The 21,927-nt window shown below is 47.5% G+C and overlaps 1 protein-coding gene across 2 annotated transcripts in view; it reads right to left on the bottom strand.

Moving 5' to 3' along the window:
* CACHD1 (cache domain containing 1) overlaps positions 1-21,682 on the bottom strand; it is a 243,987-nt gene extending 222,305 nt beyond the window's left edge. The window contains exon 1 of one of the 2 annotated variants that reach the window (XM_002715945.5): positions 20,790-21,682. In XM_002715945.5, the coding sequence (XP_002715991.3) occupies positions 20,790-21,041 (252 nt within the window). In that variant the 5' untranslated portion in view covers positions 21,042-21,682. The remainder of the gene's footprint in view (positions 1-20,789) is intronic. The other variant, XM_051856412.2, reaches the window with a different exon arrangement.
* Between the last annotated feature and the right edge of the window lie 245 nt (positions 21,683-21,927).

Consider the following 21,927-nt stretch of genomic DNA (forward strand, 5'->3'; position numbering starts at 1 on the left):
CAGGTACAGACTGGATACACTTGTGTCGCATCAGTCTCTCAGATGAGAGGTCCGCTCAGGTGAGCCTAAGCAGGAAAGCAGAAGGCATCCTTTAATGAGCTGGAGAAAGCAGTCCTGACGTGTTCCTGGGAGGCCTGCAGTTCCTTCACTCATTTGACCACAGGCAAAACCAGCCTGAGGATGAGGCAACAGGCGAAGGGGGTGAAGCCCATAGAGGACAGGGAAGAAATGGAACCAACCAGAAAGCTATTTTTACAGCAAAAGCCAACCCTCTTTATCTCGTGCCTGAAACCCTCCAGTGGTTTCCCATTTCAGCCAGAACAAGATCCAGACTGCTCAGTCTCCACGGTGATCCTCTCCTCTCTCATCTTTCTTCACGCCACCCTCCTTCGAGGCCCTTTGCACCCAAGAATCCCCTTCCCGTCAGAGGGGGCGGGATCCGACTGCTTCCCCCAGCTCTTCCCAGGCTGCCCCAATCAGCATCTGTGCCTCAATTCAAACATCAGCTTTCCCAAGAGGCCTCCTGGAACTTCACGTGAACTGCTTTATCTCCTTACCAAACCAGTCAGGGTCCAACATTCGCTTTAATTTTCACATGTTTAAGTATGTCCCTCTTCAAGAGGAAAGTACCTGAAAGGCAAGGGCTCTGTCCTGTTCATCACTGGGTTTCCCCTCCTAGAGCTGTGCTGGACATGGCATGAGTTCCATCAATAGTTCCCCACAGATGGGCTGGCTCACTGAATCCAAGACCCTGCAGCCCTTGGGAACCCCAGATCACAAATAGTGCTTTGTATTGAGCTGCAAACAAGAACTGCAAAAAACCATAAATCTCTTTAAAGAGATTTAAAACCTGAAAATCCTTAAAGATTTGTATTTTAATCTTTATTTTAAACATTATACTTCATTCTTTCTAATCCTGGATGGCATTATTAAATAATGAAAGGACCTTTACTGTGAGAACAATATAATATCACTTAAAATTAATTTATAATAGTACAGTTTTTCATAAGGAAAGTAAAAAGGAAATTTGGAGACATATACAGAGGGGAGCTTCAAAGTTTGGGGAAAAATAAAAGATAACACATGGGGCCAGCATTGTGGTACAGTGGGCTTAGGTGCTGCCTGTGATGCCGGCATCCCATATCTGTATCCCATACTGGGATACCAGTTCAGGCCCTGGCTGCTCTGCTTTAGATCCAGCTCCCTGCTAATGTGCCAGGGAAGGCAGTGGAAGACAGCCCAAATGCTATGTCCCTGCCACTCATGTGGGAGACCCAGATGGAATTCCTGGCTCCTAGCTGTGGCCTGGCCCGGCCCTGGCTTTTGAAGTCATTCGGGGAGAAAATCAGTGGATGGAAGAGCTTTCTCTCCCCTACCCCTCTCATCCTCTGTGTCACTCTGCCTCTGAAATAAATAAAAAAATTTTTAAAAAAAGATAACATACATTTTCCATGAACCGTTGAAGTCCCCACATGTATCCTCTCAAAACACTACAGAAAATAAAGCATATGGGGCCGGCGCTGTGGCGCAGCAGGTTAAAGCCCTGGCCTGAAGCACTGGCATCCCATAAGGGTGCCGGTTCTGGTCCTGGCTGCTCCTCTTAGGATCCAGCTCTCTGCTATGGCCTGGGAAAGCAGTAGAAAATGGCCCAAGTCCTTGGGCTCCTGCACCCATGTCGGAGACCTGGAGGAAGTTCCTGGCTCCTGTTTTCAGATTGGTGCAGCGCCAGCCATTGCGGCCATCTTGGGGAGTGAACCAGTGGATCAAAGACCTTTCTCAATGTCTCTACCTCTCTCTGTAACTCTGTCTTTCAAATAAATTAAAAATAAATCTTAAAAAAAAATAAAGCATACAGTCTTTTGGTGGTAATGGAAATGTTATAAAACTGGATGCCGGTAATCATTGTACAACTATTTTTTTAAAGATTTATTTATTTATTTGAAAAAGTTACACAGAGAAAGGAGAAGCAGAGAGAGAGAGAGAGAGAGAGAGAGAGGCATCCGCTGGCCCACTCCCCAACCAGCTGCAATGGCCGGAGCTGCGCCGATCTGAAGCCAGGAGCCTCTTCCGGGTTTCCCAGGCTGGGGGGGGCCAAGGACTTGAGCCATCCTCCACCGCTTTCTCAGGCCACAGCAAAGAGCTGGGTAGGAAGTAGAGCAGCTAGGACTCGAACTGGCACCCACACGGGATGCCGGCACTGCAGCCGGCGGCCTTACCCACTACGACACAGTGCCAGCCCCACAACTATGTGTTTGATAGAAGTCACTATATTGTCGCTAAAAATCACCAATACCAAAAACTAGTTACAAAATGAGTAAGCACTTTGACACTTCACAAAAAAAAAAAAAAAAAAAAAAAAGGTATACTAATGGCAAATAGAAATAGAAACATGAAGAAATGTTTGGCATCATTACTCATTGGGAAAATGTTCATTAAAACTACAAGATAGCCATTTCACATGTTATACAATGACTAATATTTGAACAGCTGACTGTGGGACACCAGAACTGTCAAACACTGCTGGCAAGAATGCAAAATGACATAGCCTCTTTGAAATAAAGACTTGGGGGCTGGTGCTGTGGCGCAGTGGGTTAAAGCCCTGGCCTGAAGCGCCGGCATCCCATATGGGCGCCGGTTCCAGTCCCGGCTGCTCTTCTTCCAATCCAGCTCTCTGCTATGGCCTAGGAAAGCAGTAGAAGATGGCCCAAGTGCTTGGGCCCCTGCACCCATATGGGAGACCCGGAAGAAGCTCCTTACTCCTGGCTTTGGTCGGCACAGCTCCAGCTGTTGCGGCCATCTGGGGAGTGAACCAGCGGATGGAAGACCTAGCTCTCTGTCTCTACCTCTCTCTGTAACTCTGTCCTTCAAATAAATAAAAGTAAATCTTAAAAAAAAAGAAAGACAGACTGGAAGTTCCTTATAAAGTTTAACACATATAGGACATAGTCATCCCATCCCTGTAAATATGAAAACTTTTGTTCAAAAAGAAAAACTCATGCACAAATATTTAACGAAAGATTTATGGGGCTGGTGCTTCACACAACAGCATCTCACATGGGAGTGCCAGTTCAAGTCCCGGTTGTTCTGCTTCTGATCCAACCAATATACCTGGAAAGGCAACATATGATACCCCAGGTTCTTAGGTCCCTGCCATCCATGAGGAAGACCAGGATGGAGTCCTAGGATCCTGGCTTCAGTCTGGCCGAGCCTCAGCTGTTGTGGCCAGGAAATAAACTAGCAGATGAAAGATCTCTGTCTCTGTCACTCTGCCTTTCAAATAAACAAATCTTCAAAAAAATTTATAACACTCAAAAATCCAAATTTTCTTTAGGAACTGTGCTAGCTCCACATAATAGAATCAAATTAAGCAATGAAAAAAAAAAGTAAACCATGAATGCACGTAACACAGATGAGACTTGAAGAAGCCAGGTTAAAAACATATATCAGAGCCGGCGCCGCGGCTCACTAGGCTAATCCTCCGCCTTGCAGCGCCGGCACACCAGGTTCTAGTCCTGGTCGGGGCACCACATTCTGTCCCGGTTGCCCCTCTTCCAGGCCAGCTCTCTGCTGTGGCCAGGGAGTGCAGTGGAGGATGGCCCAAGTGCTTGGGCCCTGCACCCTATGGGAGACCAGGAGAAGTACCTGGCTCCTGCCATTGGATCAGCATGGTGTGCCGGCTGCAGCGCGCCAGCCGCGCCGGCCATTGGAGGGTGAACCAACGGCAAAAGGAAGACCTTTCTCTCTGTCTCTCTCTCTCACTGTCCACTCTGCCTGTAAAAAAAAAAAAAAAAAAAAAAAAAAAAAAAAACACATATATTAGACAACTTCCATTCACATGACCTACTTGAGAATGTACAACTATACAGACAGAGACTGAATTAGTGGTTTTCAGGGGTTCTAGGTTGGGGGAGACTACCTATGAAGGAGGAGCATCACAGCTTTCTTGGGTTGATACTGCTGTGTATCCTGATGAGTGGGTTACATGACTATGCCTTTGTCAGGATGCATGAAACTGTACATTCCATATCCATTATAAATATATACATGTGTATTTAGATATACATACACACGTAGAGAAAATAGTATCAACAAGGACTGGAAAAATTGTTTTTAAAAATATTTATTTATTTGAAAGGCTGAGCAACTGAGAAAGAGAGACCTTTCATCTGCTGGCTCACTCCCCAGAACTGGTTGCAACAACCAGGGGTAGGCCAGGCGTAAGCCAGGAGCTAGGCATTACATCCTGGTGTCTGTCCCATGTGGGTAGCAGGAGCTCAAGCACTTGGCCCACCATCCAGGGCCTTCCCAAGTGCATTAGCAGGAAACTAGATTGGAAGATGAGCAACCAGGACTCATAACTGCACTCCAGTATGGGATGCCAGCATTCCCAGCAGCAGCTAACCTGCTAAGCCACAACACTGGCTCCTGTGAATAAATTAGAACCCTTGTGTATTGCTGATGGGAATAGGAAGTGGTGCTGCCACTGTAGAAATGGCATGATAGAGGCCAGCGCTGCGGCTCACTAGACTAATCCTCCGCCTGCGGTGCCGGCACCCCGGGTTCTAGTCCCGGTTGCTCCTCTTCCAGTTTAGCTCTCTGCTGTGGCCTGGGAAGGCAGTGGAGGATGGCCCAAGTGCTTGGGCCCTGCACCCACATTGGAGATCAGGAGGAAACACCTGGCTTCTGGCTTCAGATCGGTGCAGCGCACCGGCCGTAGTGGCCATTTGGGTGGTGAACCAACAGAAGGAAGACCTTTTTCTGTCTCTCTCTCTCTGTCTCTCTGCCTGTCAAAAAAAAAAAAAAAAAAAAAAAAAAAAAAAGGCATGATAGTCCCTCAAAAAAATTAAAGACAGATTTACCATTTCACTTCTGGATATATACCCAAAAGAACTGAAAGCAGATTTCCAGATACTCATACATGCATGTTCCTACTGGCAGCATTATTCACAAGACCCAAAAGGTAATGCAACCAAGTGCCCATCAACCAGTGAACAGATAAACAAAGCATGGTACACACATACAATGGAATACTACTCAGCCGTAGCAGAGAAGGAAATATTGACTTCAGCTGTCACATGTGTGACCCTTGAAGACATTCTGCTTATGTCAAACAAGTAGTTGCCAAATGAGAAAACAGTGTGTAAGAATCCACTTATATGAGGTACTTGGAATAGCCAAATTCAATACAGAGAAAGTAGAAGAGTGATTACCAGGGGCTGGAGAGAGGGGGAATAGCTGCTCTGCGGACAGAATTTCAGTTTGTGAAAATCAAAAACATCTGGAGGTGGAGAGTGGTGATGGTTGCCCAGCACCGGGAATGTACTTCATGCTGCTGAACTGCACTATGTATATTTTATCACAGTCATTAGGTTGTGTATACTGTATCACAATTATACAAAAGTATAACCAAAAAGAATGACGTATTTCACAAGGATTCTTTTCTAAAAATGTAAAGCCACATAAAGGGATAATTGCTAACCTCTGTAAGAAAAGGGTGGTTTTTAGTATATATAAAAGTAAATGCAGGTAGTACAGTGGGGGAATGGACATCAGAATCATGGACTGCAGGGCACACTGCATACAGAGTGGGCCTTGGAAGTTTTCAATTGCACCAACAAAATCAAATAATGAGAGGCATGCACATCTCTTTAAAATTTCAGATAAAGAACATGCAGCTACATTTCTGTTTTCCTCCTTGGCCTGTTTTACTGAAGCTGCAGGAACTCTGTTTAAATTGGAAGAAACAAATGCCTGCCACTTTCCAGCTTCCAGACCTCCTCAGACCCAGGGTCGCTGGCCACACATCTTCACCCTTCTAAAAGGTCCCTATCAATAAGGGCGTGACCAAAAGAGCTACTGAGAAGCAATTATCTTCAAGCTGATGAGAAATAAGAATCCAAAGTCTACCACCCTCTGCCAGCCACACTCCCAGCCACCCAGCTTTTTCAAGTTCACACCAAGGTCCTGCCTCACAGGACTGCAGGCAAGGGCTCTTCCCTCTGTTGGAACACCGTACCCAGTCTCGCTACTGGTACCTCCTCTCGCTGTCCCTCCAAACCCTACCAAGACCCGCTCTTTTTCCATCTGCTAGTCAACTGATTGGCTCCTCCCCTTCCTGCTATTTCTCCAATCCCTCCCATGACCAGCTCCTCCTCTTCCTGTCCCTCCAAACTCCCCCTTGACAGGCTCCTCTTCCTTCTGCTGCTCCCATACTCATCACCTCCTCAGATTCCTTTCCTATAGCATCCAGTCTGAAGATGGCACGCCCACTCACCCTCTTCCAGTATTTGTTGAGTGATCCTAGTTGCCAAGCACCACTGTATAGGAATACAGCAAAGAACCACACTGTGCTTACCTGGGAGAGGTCAGTGGGCGTGATAAGCAATAACATGAACAAGAGAAGGAGACAGAGGAGGGGCAAGGGAGGGTGCTGTTTTTAAAAGAGAGTTAGTTGGCAAGGAAGGCTTCTTGCTGCTCCTAGGCAAAAGGAACGGCAAGTTCAAAGTCTCTGGAACAGGTGTGTGCTTGGAGTGTTCAAAGAACAGTGTGTGTGGAAGGGGAAGGTGGGGGGAATGTAGGAGGTAAAGTCTTAAAGATAGCAGAGGCCAGATCACACTGGCTACAAAGCCCACTTGTAACACGAGACTTTACTGAGTCAGAAGGGGAAACCTCTAGAAAGTTCTAAGAGAAATAACACATCTGAGTTAATTTTTAAAAGTAACATATATTGCATGTGTATGTGTGTGTGTGAGAGAGAGAGAGAGAGCGCGCCCTATCTGCTGGTCTGCTGGTCTATTCTCCAAATAACCACGACAGCCAGGGATGGGACAGGCTGAAGCCAGGAGCCAGAACTCCATCTGGGTCATCCACGCGGGTGGCAAGGACCTACTTACTTGAGCCATTACCTGTGAGAATTAGCAGAAAGCTGAATGGAGAGTGGGACCAGAACTTGAACTCAAGGCAATCAGATATGGGATGCCAGCTCCCAAGCAGTGGCCCAACCACTGTGTCAAACAACTGCCCTGACTTAAGTTCTGAAAGGATTAGCTTAGTTATCTTTATAACATCTCTGTTTCCTTCATGACACTACCAAAAATTTACCATTTATACTTATTATATGATTGTTTAAGGTTTATTTCACCTAGCAGGCTGTATGCCTCTCTCTAATTACTTAAACTCAAATCCAAACAGTATGCAACATGTGATACAATATGTGCTCAAATTAACTAATAAATTCTAACCTCTAGGATAAAGTAGCTCCAAATACGTTTTTATATTTTTTACATTCCTAACTGTAGTCCAACTTCCTCTAACATAAATTAAACATCAAAACCAACTAATACTTAATAGGGTATTTGATACTGTGCTAGGTACTTTGACTCATCTGAAACATTTTAAATCTTTAGTAGCAAGTGAGGGCCAAAGACATTTCACACTAAATCCAGAAAAAGCAGTAAAGCTGACACAGTAAATATAAACTTACTACATTAGTAGTAAAAACTAATTTGGAATAGCAACTAGTAAAAAATTACAGTCTAACACTGTAGGACCACTGGCAATTGTTTTGGTCCAATTTCTGATATTCACCATGTCATGGTCGGTGCTAAGCACACCAGGACTGCATAGACGAAAGAGTCTGGTTCTTTCTTGCAGGAACATAGAGCCTAGTAACTCTCATGTCTATGATGCTTTATTGTTTGCAACTCTTGCCTACATTTATTATCTGGATTTACATACATACACATAAAAATTACCAGGCCTATATATGGTCATCTGAATTTATACTATCTCCAGAGATCTAATTTAAAACATCCATAAGAAACATTATTAGTCCACAATCAGCACATAGCCTAGTTCTCTCCAAGCCTACAGAAGGGTCAAATTTCCCCATTTCACAGGAGGGCCAATGAAGCCAACTCTGCATCAAATATCTGAGATTCCTTTCCCTTTTATGCCCCCCCAAAATCTCTCCAGTGTTCTAGGTTTTCTCCCCCAAATCCACGGGGGCAGCAATAACTTGTAACTAAGCGTCTCCTGGGAAAGCAGCAGAATAAGCAGCAAAAGTCATACAGCTGTCTCTCTCCTACAGTGGCCATGGGCATCTGTTACTCAGCAAACACCAAGCAGAACATGGCACCCAAACCTCTTCAGCAACTGCTACCTCTGTGCTACTGCCAATAGGAACTGGCTGCAGAGAAAAAGGAAAAAGTCAAAGAAATTAGCTGAAAGAGGCAGGGAAGATAACCCAAAAGGACCCATGCCACACACATCCCCAAAAAGTTCCATGAAATTTCACATGATGAAAAACAAGAAATCCAGGGCCAGCATTGTGGCATAACAGTTTACGCCCCCACCCACAATGCCAGCCTCCCATATGGGTGCTGGTTTGTGACCCAGCTGCTCCACTTCCAATCTAGCTCCCTGCTAATGCACCTGGGAAAGCAGTGGGAGATGGCCAAGTCCTTGGGTCCTTGCATCCATGTGGGAGACCCAGAAGAAGCTCCAGGCTCCTAGCTTCAGCCTGGCCCAGTCCCTGCCATTGTGGCCATTTCAGGAGTGAACCAGCAGAAGGAAGATCTGTCTCTATTTATCCCCCTCTCTCTGTAACTTTACCTTTCAAATAAATAAAAAATAAATCTTTAAAAAATAAATAGGTATTGTTGTTAACCCTCCCATAAAAAGAAAGAAATATATAAAAAACAAATCTAATAGGTATTTATTTATTTATTTAGAGGCAGAGCCACAGACAGAGAAGGAGAGGTCTTCTATGCACTGATTCACTCCCCAAATGGCTGCCAACGGCCAGAGCTAGGCCGATTAGAAGTCAGGCTTCCCATGTGGGTGAAGAGCCCCAAGCACTTGCAGCATCTTCCACTACTTTCCTAGGCCATAAGCAGAGAGTTGGATTGGAACAGGAACAGCCAGGACATGAACCAGCACCCATATGGGATGCTAGTGCCACAGGCAGAGACTTAGCCTACTATGCCATAGTGTCAGTCTCCTAATAGGACTTTCTATATCTCTAATTTCTCAGAGATGAATGCAATGATCACAATCTTTAAACATATTTAAATATACACATATATGCCACCACTAATAGGACATAGGATATCCTAAAACCACTTATAAATTCTGCATGCACACTCATATCAAAGAGATGATATACTTCAAATATCTCTTCATGGAACACACAACAGTGACTGCCAAGGCTGCCTGGCTTCTCTGTGGTCTTTCCCTATATGGAATCCTCACTTTATTGCCAAGTGACATGGAAATATAAGGCCTATCTTTTTGAGCTCATTAGTTATTTTATGCACGAAGTTGGAGCAGGCTGATGAATCTGTACGTCAATGTATTTATGGATCATTAATTTCTGGCCATTCCCCTTTTGAAAAAAAAAATTAAAAAAAAAAAAGAAAAGAAAAGGAAAAAGTTGGCCATCATATATACGAGCCTCAGTTTGTGTTGTTTCCTTAACACAGGCCTTATCAGCTCTGCCACAGCTGAAGTGATGCCAATTGCTTTATGACACACTTGGATTTTCTCCCGCTAATAATCCCTCCTTCCTGCCCATGACGGGCAGGCTTCTTCCACACCGCAGTAATGTGGGACAGCTAATTATCTACCGATCCACCTTGCTATTCCGCACTTGGCAACTTTTATCTGCACAGGACAGCTGCACTCTCAGCGTTTGAAGTAAAATGTCAGTCTCTGCTAATGCAACAAGACTTACATCACTAATGATGTCTCCACACTTTGAAGAAACAACTCAAAGCCTAATTAAAAATTCAGATGCATTCTCACTGACTTGCTGATTTTTACTGTCCTTCCACCAGGGCCTCAAAGTATCTTTTCAAATATTCCATGCAAAAATTTTAAAAAAAAATTTTTTTAATCCCAGGGGAATCAAGAGTCATGGGCTTTGGCTGCACCTTTAAAATAACTGTTATGGTTGGAAGAGAACCAAGACATTATCCTGTACAAGATAAGAATTTACTCCACTGGCTTCTGTACAATTACAATCAAGCATACTATTTCCAGAGAAAGATGAGCCATAAGCTATTTTTCAGTTGATGCACTCTGGTATTTAGGTGTTGGAACTTTTCAAACTGTAATTAAGGCAGAAATCATTTGACTATATGAATCTTCAGAAAAACTATCTTTGAACTAAGAAAAAAGAGGGCAAGGTAAAGAGGAATTAAAATGCCATTTCATTCCATGAACAAATCAAATAAAGTTATTCAAAGTAATAATACTAATACAGTTTTCATCAAAAGATCATTAAAGAATTTCATACTTTTAATGTCGTGGGAGAGAAATACAAATCATAAAACCCACTTTTAAAATAGAACCTTGGGGGCCAGCATTGTGGCATTGATAGATAAAGCCACCACCTGAGAAGCCTGCATCCTAAATGGGCACGATCTGAAGTGCTGGCTGCTCCACTTCCACCCCAGCTCCTGCTAATGGCCTGGGAAAAGCAGCAGAAGATGGCCCAAGTATTTGGGCCCCTGTCACCTATACAGGAGACCCAGATGAATCTCCTGCCTTCAACCTGGCTCACCCTGGCCATTGTGGCCATCTGAAGAGTGAACCAGAGGATGGAAGATCTGTCTCTCCCTTTCTATCATTCTTCCAAACAAATAAATAAATCTTAAAAGAACTTTGTATGAAAATTACATGTGGTATTTCCTTCAGTAGCTTTTTCATAAACAAATACTAAACAACCAAAGTTGTTTCTCCCCTAAAGTTTTTAATGCTTTATATTTTTTTTTTTTTTTTTTTGACAGGCAGAGTGGACAGTGAGAGAGAGAGACAGAGAGAGAAAGGTCTTCCTTTTTGCCGTTGGTTCACCCTCCAATGGCCGCCGCTGCAGCCGGCGCACCGCGCTGATCCTGGCAGGAGCCAGGAGCCAGGTGCTTTTCCTGGTCTCCCATGGGGTGCAGGGCCCAAGCACCTGGGCCATCCTCCACTGCACTCCCTGGCCATAGCAGAGAGCTGGCCTGGAAGAGGGGCAACCGGGACAGAATCCGGCGCCCCAACCGGGACTCGAACCCGGTGTGCCGGCGCCGCAAGGTGGAGGATTAGCCTATTGAGCCACGGCGCCAGCTCAATGCTTTATATTTTTAATCACAATGATAAATAGCTATTGATTTCTTAAATATGTTCTCAAAAAATATCCAACAACATCTGAATGAGTCTCAGAAATTTTGAACTTTCTTTAGTGGCTCACTGACTTCTACATGTAAATATTTAAATAACCATTTAAAATTAAAAAAAAAATCTAGCCAGCAGTCAAATTAGGACAAAATCTAAGCCATAAAATAACTAAGCCAAACCTTCTTTCCTGAAGAATGCATACTGTTAGGTCAAGTTTCCTTTCGCATGTTAAAGCAATGGAGAAAGGGGGCTCCCACAGCACAGTGCCATGTTAAGGTGAAAAGGCAAGAGTCCCAAGACCACGACTTGAGTTCTAAATCTACTACTCACGACTGCTGTGATCTCTAGCCACCCGTGCCCTGCGGGGTCTCCATGTGTGCGCAGAGGGGCACAGATCCCACTGTCTGGGTCTTGCTTAGTTTTCATGGCATCCTGTGATCTGTGGACCAGAGAGGTCAGGTCAAGGGGAGGCCTGCTGAACCAGCCAGCCTGTCTTGGGGCCAGGAAGAAGACTTCAGAGCAGTTCATTTGCATAGGGCAGTAGTTTCCTTTCTTGTTCAAGTCAGTGTGAGCTGGATGTTTTGTAACCTGCCACGTAACGTGTCTGGACTGACACGAAGGAAACAAAAATCCATAACCTGATCTCTACCTACTTCTCCAATCTCTTCTTGAACATTCTTTGCCCTCTGGCTTTATAAATGCCAAACCTTAATGCCATCTTCCCACTCCGAAAAAGTGCTACCCTCGTCCTCAACAAGGAGCTTTCTGGCAACCCCATTCCTCTCCTTTCCACTAACATACCTACCATGCCAAACCAACTCCTATTCATTCTACTGTCAGCAGGGTCTTCTAGAACTCTTCACCCCCAGATAGGTTAACATCCCTGACACGCATTCTCAAATATCAAGTACCTCCTCTCTCATGATAAGCATCAGAAACTAGCTAACAGATACCTCAAGCCTAACATGGTTCCTGGCACAAAATAACCATTCAGTAAATATTTGAAGGAATTATGATAAGGAACTCATGCCTCAAGGAAATCCATTTTAGAACTCTTCTAGCCAAAGTTCTCTTTTTATATTACACAGATATCTGCTTCCCCCAAACCTGGTTTTACTTCCTGGAACCTGTGAATAATTCTAACCCAGACACTGCAAATAGGTGGCCTCTGGCCTGATCAGGCCTGCAGACATGTTTGCTTTGGCCCACATAGCAGTTTCTGGCCTTAAAAAAAAAAAAAAAAACTGCCAACATTTTAAGAATTAAGGGATTTCATATAAAACTAGGTATCCAACAACCAAGTGATATAACAACATTAGCCTCACATTGTCACTGAGCAACCATCCCAGGCTGAGTGGCACCTGCCCTCTTTTAGCACTGGCTGATGCCCTCCAGCTGACAATATCCAACATCACTCCACCGTACACTTCATTCATTTTGTCTAACTGATCCCTATAAATGCAGGTGTACTCTAGATCCTATATTTTTTTTTCTTGACAAGCAGAGTGCAGAGAGAGAGAGAGAGAGAGAGAGAGAGAGAGAGAAAGGTCTTCCTTTTGCCGTTGGTTCACCCTCCAATGGCTGCCACGGCCGGCGCATTGCGCTGATCCGATGGCAGGAGCCAGGTGCTTCTCCTGTCTCCCATGGGGTGCAGGGCCCAGGGACTTGGGCCATCCTCCACTGCACTCCCGGGCCATAGCAGAGGGCTGGCCTGGAAGAGGGGCAACCGGGACAAAATCCGGCGCCCTGACCAGGACTAGAACCCGTGTGCCAGCGCCGCAAGGCGGAGGATTAGCCTATTGAGTCGCGGCGCCGGCCTAGTTCCTATATTTTAACATATCTTTATATACTGTCTCGAACCATCCAAGCACTCCTGGGGTGCTCCCTCATAAGACAGAAGACACTAAAGGGTCCTATATAACCTTTTTTTATTTTTAAAGATTTATTTATTTGAAAGGAAGAGATACAGACAGAGAGGAAGAGACAGAGAGAAAGGTCTTCCTTTCTCTTGGTTCACTTCCCAAATGGCCGCAACAGCCACAGATGAGCTGATCTGAAGCCAGAAACTTCTTCCAGGTCTCCCACTTGGGTGCAGGAGTCTAAGTACTTGGGCCATCTTCCACTGCTTTCCCAGGCCATAACAGAGAGCTGGGTCAGAAGAGGAGGAGTAGCAACACCAACTGGCAACTATATGGGATGCCGGCACTGCAGGCAGAGGCTAAGCTTACTACACCACAGCACTGGCCCCGTGAATATATTCCAACTCTTTCTCTCCAATTTGCTTCTCCCTCTCACTTAAGTCTTCTTGCCTTGACTTTTTAAATTTTTTTTTTTTTTTTTTTTTTTTTTACTTATTTGACAGAGTTAGACAGTGAGAGACAGAGAGAAAAGTCTTCCTTCTGTTGGCTCACCCCCCACGTGCCACCACGGTTGGCACGCTACACCGATCCAAAGCCAGGAGCCAGGTGGTCTCCCATGCGGGTGCAGGGCCCAAGCACTTGGGCCATCCTCCGCTGCCCTCCTGGGCCACAGCAGAGAGCTGGACTGGAAGAGGAGCAGCCGGGACTAGAATCCGGGGCCCATATGGGATGCCGGCGCTGCAGGCAGAGGATTAGCCAAGTGAGCCATAGCAGCAGCCCCCTTGCCTTGACTTTTTCTCACTCTTCTGGAAGGGGGCAAGAACAGGAGCCAGCAGATGTAATTCATGTAGAATTAGTCAAATCCATGTGCCCAGTCTATACTCCATACACTAAGATAACAAGGAACCTTTCAGTGTTGTAGGGAAAGCCAGGCATGAAAACAAGGACCAGATAGCACAACCAGAGGAAGATGCACTAGAGGATCCCCAAAGCAACTTGGCATTGGCCATAGAAGTCCAAGGAGGCTGCCGGGCAAAGGTATTCGCTGTGTGTAGAGGTTGCAGGGACATAGCAATGGTTTTGTTCTGGCACATCATCATGAAGTGTTAAGCCTTCCAAAATATTTGTATTTATTTGTCAGTTGTAAAATCTATACACTAGTGTATAAATGTATTGTGTGTATCTTAAAACATTGAAAATATATACATATTAAGTAAAAATACAGTGTCACGGTACAGTAAGTTTTTCCACTGCCTATGATATCAGCATTCCATATTGGAGGATAGACTGGACTCCCAGATGCGCTACTTCCAATCCAGCTCCCTCCCAATGAGCTTGGGAAAACAGCAGAAAATGGCCCAAGTGCCAGGGCCCCAGCCATTCATGTGAGAGACACGGATGGAGTTCCAGGTTCCTAGCTTTGGCCTGGGCCAGCCCTTGGCAATTTTGGCCATTTGGGGAATGAACCAGCGGATAGAAGATCGATCTCTCTCTCTCTCTCTCTTTCTCTTTCCATCTCTGTAACTCTGCCTTTCAAATAAATAATTTAAAAATCTCTTTTTAAAAATAAGAATGCAATAAGAACTTATCAAGGCTGGCGCCGCGGCTCACTAGGCTAATCCTCTGCCTTGCGGCGCCGGCACACTGGGTTCTAGTCCCGGTCGGGGCGCCGGATTCTGTCCCGGTTGCCCCTCTTCCAGGCCAGCTCTCTGCTATGGCCAGGGAGCGCAGTGGAGGATGGCACAAGTGCTTGGGCTGCACCCCATGGGAGACCAGGATAAGTACCTGGTTCCTGCCATCAGATCAGCGTGGTGCACCGGCTGCAGCATGCCGGCCGCGGCGGCCATTGGAGGGTGAACCAACAGCAAAGGAAGACCTTTCTCTCTGTCCCTCTCTCTCTCACTGTCCACTCTGCCTGTCCAAAAAAAAAAAAAAAAAAAAAAAACCTTATCAATAGAGTTATGTGTGATGTCTGAAATTTGCTTTAGAATAATCTAGGGAGAGGGGAAGAGCAGGTGCAGGCAGGGGTATAGATGAAACCAGGCTGATCACAAGTTGATAACTGTTCAAGTTGGGTGAAAGGTATGTGGGCATTTTCATGTTATTTTTAACTGCTGAATATTTTTACAAACTTTTGAAATAAACACTTTTACAGTAAACACATCTAATATTTTCTTCAGAAACCCCAAAGGATGGTTTTGCACCACATCCCTGAGGTCTACACACCACACCCTAGAAGCTGTGGGGCAGAGGACTGACTGCATTGAAATCTGCAGCTTCTAAAGATTAATTTCCCTTTCCTTTTCCTTTGGGCTCAGGAGCTGATGGCTGCTGCCTCCCAGGTTCTGTGCCCAGGCACTATACAGACTGTTCCCCTTTGTATATTTCTGTTTACTATCTGCTGTTAGGTTAGGCTCTATTCTAGATACTTTGTTATCTTGTAAAGTAAGCTTCCTGCTGTTAACTATGCCAAGAGTGAAGACACTGAAGTTTAGAGCAATTTAATAATATGCCAGAAATTACACCATTAATAACTGGCTGAGTCAAAATTGTTGTCCCTTCATATTTTGATTTCCAATATATTTTCACACTGGGCATAAGCAGATCCAAAGCAAATCTCCTTCTACCTAATACCAAAATTCCAGAGTTTTGCAAGGTTCCTGCCTGCTCAGCCACTTAAGCTCAAGGAAGGAACTCTTCAAGCAGCAACCAGAAATAGCACCAACATGTTAGGAAGCTTGAAACCATCTCCTTCCCCTCCCCTGAGCCCTTCCAAAACTCAGATACCACTGGTGAGAGAAACAGAGCAAGCACAAGGACCAGGCCAGCTCAGACAGGCATTAGGGAGAAAGAAGTACTAAGCATGACAGGGATGGTTCATGCTTTTCCTTGGGCTCATTCTTACCAAGTTCAACTCAGTCAACTATCCATGGTCAGCTTTCTTCTACGCCAAGCATTCAATTTCCTGAGGACACGATGAAGCAGTTTTTCCACCAAGGTGCACAGAATTATTGTACACAAGGGCAAAGAATCAAACCATATTATTTGCAAACATATCCTGTCCCCCAACCACTCCATATCGTACAAGTACACATTCAAATCTTTCCTTGTATGATACACATGATTTAGGGGAAAATACAAAACTTACCTAAACATGACTACAAATCAGCTTATGGTTACAGAAGGGCAAGGCATCTATGTCCAATAACCATAGAAGCTTGGAGTAATGACCAAAGAAATAAGCCATGGAAACCACACGAAGCGGCACAGGAGCCAGAGCTACCCTCCAGTTCAGGTGTTCAAGAAACACCAGCTACTTTTCTAGCACCACCAAAGAGAATTAGAAAGGTCTGATGAACTACCGATTTGGTCACCCTTCACATTTAAGGCTGCAACTTGGTATGGACATTTCACCAAAAAGGCCAAGGGCAAAGTGACCAGCTTCACTAGAGAGCCTTAGGCACTCCCACAATGCCCTGTGCCTCTTTCTCCCACTGCAGGCCACCACTCCTATGCCTCCAACACCTATAACAGAATACCTCTTTTTGTGTCTATTTTCAACATTAACTGAAATTAAGGACATAGACCATGCCTTAGTTACCTTTTATTGTCAGTTGGGTCTAACCCATGACCCCTTACAGAGTCAAAGCTCTCCAAAAGTCTGTTGGATATTTTCCAAAATGAACAACGCATTGCTGTCTTACTGCATGCAAAGAAACCCTGCCCGTTCACCATTTACAACATTGTGCTATATTCTCAATCAACACCTCTGCCCTCTGAACCTCCTTCAGTTCCTGAAGTCTTATCTGTCCTGGTTGCTCTGCTTTCTTCAACTTGAGTTCAGGCTCCAGTTCGTGCTTCTGGTATTTCTTCTGCCCCAAACGGAAGAAACCCAGCCCCCTCCTTTACCTTACCCACAATCCTCCCCTCCAGGCCCCATATAGCAGCTGTCTGACCAACCTGCTGGTGTGTCTGCCAAGTTCACAGTGAGTGTACCCAGCCTAGCAGAGCTGTGTTAGAGCTAACACTAAAGCAAGCACACTGGCCACGTGCCAGGCCCTTGCTGTTAAGAAGCCTGTATTGTCATATAATGTTAAATGGGCCTTATAAGTGCCTGGTGAAATGGCTCCCAGAGCAGATATGCCTTCTAACAAGCAAGCATTGTTACTTAACTGTTCTACCTGTGCAATCTTACCTCCTCCTCCGAACATTGAGGCCTGTGCTGGAAAACCTCTCAACACCTAGCAGAGCACTCCATGCTCAGTAAGCTTTCAACAAGCCAATTCTCCATTTAAGAACCACTGTATCCATCAATGTTTCTCCAGTTCAGCTTCACGCGAACAGGTGCCATCACATTTACAGGTGCCTTCACATGCACTATCTCCACTATGTCCCAAGAATATGCCTCTAGCAAGAGTTATCTCGCGTAACTTGACAGATAAAAATCATCCAATCTGTAGGTGGCAGAGCTAGAACCCAGGTCTCCAAATACCGGGTGTGGGGTTCTTCCCTCTCCCTGAGGCTGCTTGACAAAATCCCACTGCATGGATGAATAAGCAGAGACCAGTCTCCCTGGACACGAGCACACACTGATCTTCAGCCCACAGCACAGCGAGGATGGCTTCACTCAGCCAGACCCCTGAGGAGAGGATGATTAGGTTTCTGACTTTTACCGTGATCTATGATGTCTGCTGCCAGGGGGGCAGCGTCCAGTGGCAGCTTTCCCAGGGCACTGGCAAAATCGGTGGGTGTAAATCATTCAGAGATTTTTTTCAAAAACATTTTTGTCCATTATTAAACAGGAACAATAACAACAAAATAAGTAGGCAGCCACCATTAGAAAACTTAGCCAAGAGAATCTTGGAGATGGAGTACTTCTCACACTGTCTTCTCTACCAGCAAGCACAAAAACCATGTCATGGGAATGTCAGAGCTAAAGAAGGCCCGGTTTCCGTTTTTGTAAAATTCCCCCTCCCAACCTCCTGTGAACAGTGTGTGCGGCCACTGGAAATGCTACAGAACAACAGGCCAAGGTTGAGGGCGACTTCGCAATTTCTCAAAATGAAAAATTGTCCTAGGAGATGAGATTTTCAGCACCACAAGTCATTGAAAAGAATGAAAATTGGCTTTTTATATAAACTGACCTACAGAAAAATTTGTATAAATGAGTGCTGTCCTGAAAGGCCCATACTGTGTTCCAAATGCCAAGGTCAAGTGAAAAGGGTCAATCCCTTAAGTGGGGAAGGCATTTCTTGCTGCAAAAAGACAGGACCTACCCCAGTGATCTGACCCTGCTCACCTTACCATCCACTCGGAGCCTAGCTCTGCATCGGTCAAATCCAACATTCTACAAGGGGAGACTACACAATCTACATTTATGTAACTAAATCCACAGAATTTCAGACCCACTGAACAAACCCAGAGGTCTGCAGGGGAGAACCTGAGGCCCCCGCATCTTTGTTCTAAGGGCCAGACATCTAGCCGGTATTGGATTTTATTTTTTCCACACATATTCTTCTCCAAAAAGGGACTTTCCCCCAATTTTCCCACAAGGAGGCAAGTGACAGATCAATGCACAGTGCCAGAAGAGGAACTTAAATACAGTATGTGTGGAAGCCACTTCACATTTTGCCAGACAAAACCCTGGCCGCAGGAGGTCAGTTTCCACAATGAGGTGGCAAAGGTGTTAGAAAGAGGCCAGTTGGGAGGAGATAAAGGGCCATTTGGGCACAAACCCCCTACCGATCAGAGCTTTCTTCTGAAGTGTCTCCTTTTCAACAGGGAAGCCTTTTAAAACTACATTTGCTTTGGATCCCTACCTGAATGACAATGTGTGGGGATCCGATTTCACCTTTTGTCAAGGACCGGGTGAGAAACAGTAAAACGGCTGTCAGCATCTAAGAAAAAGCAAGTCCTTAAGCCTACAAGGAGAAGGGCAGGGGGGAAAACCATGCCCGGCCCTGCCCTGGTGATGGGATGAAGGTGGCAATCACCAGCTCACTCTGCAAGCACAGGCCTAAACTGTAGTATCCTCAAGTTCCCCCATTAACAGAGGTGCCCTCTGCAAAAATACAATTCTGTGCTCTGGATCTAAACATTCACCACTGAAAAGAAAATTCTAGCTTTCCTTCCTTGTCCAAAAGTCACTTCCCTCCGAGGAACTAAGCAATAGTCAAATATCAGAAAATGCAAATGGAAAAAAATCATAACTGAATGTGTACCTGAAGGATCTGTATGGAAAGGAAAATGTTATCTTGAAAGCTTATCTATTATTATGCAAATGAAAAAATCCACCAGGGCCCGGTGTCTGTAAATAAATGTAAAATTATCTTTCAAGCAAACCACTCCTCACTCAACCTCATTTCAAAAATAAAACAATTTTTTCTACAGTGGAAAAGGTCCGTGGAACTTGCTTTAGAAAAACCATATTCTCTCGGGAGGACTGGGGTGGGGGTGAGGGTAAAAAGAAAGAAAGAAAGAAAAAAAAAAAAAAGGTCAGAAACCTGAATCCCAAAGTGATTCAAAACACCTCTCCCGGTGGGAGGTGGGAGCTGGAAGGGGCAGTCGGGGTAGCACCGAAATCAGAATCCTCTTCCCAGAACAGATTCCTGGAAACTTGGCTCTTTCGAAGACCGCGTCCCTCACGGTTATTGTTGTCAGGGTGCACAGTGGAAGAGGATGGGGCGCTATTTTACTTAAGAGGGTGACAGACTCGGAATGTCACCTCAACCGCCCCTAAACGAGTGGGCCTTTTTGGCCGCGAAGGTGAGAATAGCGGCGAGCAAGCATCTCCAGGTGGTGGCCGTTCTGCGATTTTTTTTTTTTTAACCACGGGTGGTTGTTGGTCACATCCCCGCGACTCCCTCTAAGCCGAGGGGGGATGTTTTCTCCGCGTCCCCCTCCCTCTCCCGGGGACGACCAGCACGGGAAACACTCGAGAGCAATGGGAAACGCATTCATTTTCCTCCTCCGAAAAGGCGCATACATATACACACACCACAAACATTTATGCGGCGGACAGAGCGCAACCGACCGCAGCCAAAGCGGAAAGCAACAAAAAGAGTCGCCCACCAGGACCCGAGTCGGAATCTACCAGGAATCCACCAGGCCGGCCCCTCCCCCCAACGCACCGGGCGGGGAGCAGGAGCGCGGGGCCGACTCCCGAGGCCGCTCTCCGAGGGGACCCAGAGCGCCCCGGAGCAGCCGCGCCCACGCCGGTGCCTTCCCTCCGCGCGCCCTGCAGTGCGCCTCGATACCAGGCACAAGAGGAGGTGGTCCAGGGGGTGGGGCGGCGGGCCTCGGGAACTCGTTCGAGGCAGGCGGGGCGGGCTGCCCCAGGATGGGGACACAAAGAGGGAACGGGAGTTTGCAGCGGTGGCGCGGTGGACACGAGTCGGCCCGAGGAAGGTGTGCAAATTCCGGACCGAGGTGCAGAAGCAACCAGAGAATCGTGGCCGAGGTAAAGGAGCCGGAGCTGAGCCGTAGAAGGCTGTGCAGAGGAAGGGGGTGGGGGGAGGGTGTCCCCGCGCAGAGGGCAGGGGGCTCTGCAGGGGAGAAAGGGAAGGGTGGACAGGGCAAGGAAGATGCGCTGGTATGCAGCCAGGGGTCTGTTCTGTGCAGAGGTCCGGCGGGGCAGCGGTTCTGCGCCGGCCAAGAGCAGTCGGTGCACCGCAAGAGGATCTGCACCAGGCAGTGGGAGGCGGCTCTCCGCAAAGGGGAAAGGCGGGCTGCCGGACGGGCAAGGCCAGGGCCGTGAAGGCGGCCGCTTACCTGCATGGTGACGACCCCCAGCTCCTCCGCCGCCAGCCTCCGCATCTGGCTCGCTAGCACTTGCGCCTCGTCCAGGATGGAGAAGTCTGCGTCGGCCACAGCGCCCAAGAGCCAGCACGCAACCAGGCAGAGCAGCCAGAGGGGCGGCCGCCGAGCCCCGGCCCCTGCCCCGGCCCAGCCAGGCGAGCCCGGACAGCGTTGGGCCAGGGCGGCCGCCCCCGCCGTCTCCTCGTCCTCCGGCTCCCGAGCCATACAGCTTCCCCAGCCGCCCCGCCGAGGGGCTCCGGGCGCGGGGACGCGGGGAGAGAGCCGCGGGAGGTGCGCTCAGGGCCCGCTCGGCGCAGCCCGCAAAACTTTCTTCTTCTTCTGCAGACTCGTCTCCGCGCTGCGGCGTCGGCGGCTCCCAAACTTAGGGGGCGCCCGGCTACAGCGCGGGAGCGCGGGCGGCCACCATCGCCCGGCTCGGCGTTGGGCGGGAGAGGAAGCGGTCGCCTGAGCGCTCCCCGCGGTGCCGCCGGGTCTCCGGGAGCCGCGGTTGCCCGTGGGCCGGAGTGCGCGCGCTGCGGAGCTGACAGTCGGCGCCGCCGGCCGCGCGGCTTTCGCTTCCCCAGAGCCCGGGCGCGGGGAGGCGGCGGCGGCGGCGGCGGCTACGAGGGCTGGCGGCAGCACGGGAGGAGGAGTGGCGACCCGGCTGCGCGGTCAGGGCAGCCACCCGAACCGGGAGTGAGAGGGGGAGGTTTGGGGAAAAACAAAAAAAACAAAACAAAACAAAAACAAACAAACAAAAAACACAACCGAAAGAAAGAAAGAGGTGGGGGAAAGGGAGGTGTCTGGTGCCACCACGCCGCGCTCCGGCTCCGCGCACTTCCCGGCTCGCCGCCGCCGCCGCCGCCGCCGCCGCCGCGGCTGAGGTGATTTATGGAGCGAGGGCGAGAGGCGGGGAAATTCCCCCAGTCGCCCCTCCTCTCCTTGCCTGCTCCCGCCTCACAACCGGCCCCCAGGCGCCGGCCGCGGAGGCCAGCCTCGCTTCTTGGGGACCAGCCCAGCCGCGGGAGGGGGCCGCCAGGGACCTTCTGTGCCCGGGGACGGCGACCCCCACCCCGGCTCTCACGGCCTCCGCCCACGCGAGGACTCCAGC

This window comes from Oryctolagus cuniculus, chromosome 7 (genome assembly GCF_964237555.1).
Source record: "Oryctolagus cuniculus chromosome 7, mOryCun1.1, whole genome shotgun sequence".
NCBI lineage: Eukaryota > Metazoa > Chordata > Mammalia > Lagomorpha > Leporidae > Oryctolagus > Oryctolagus cuniculus.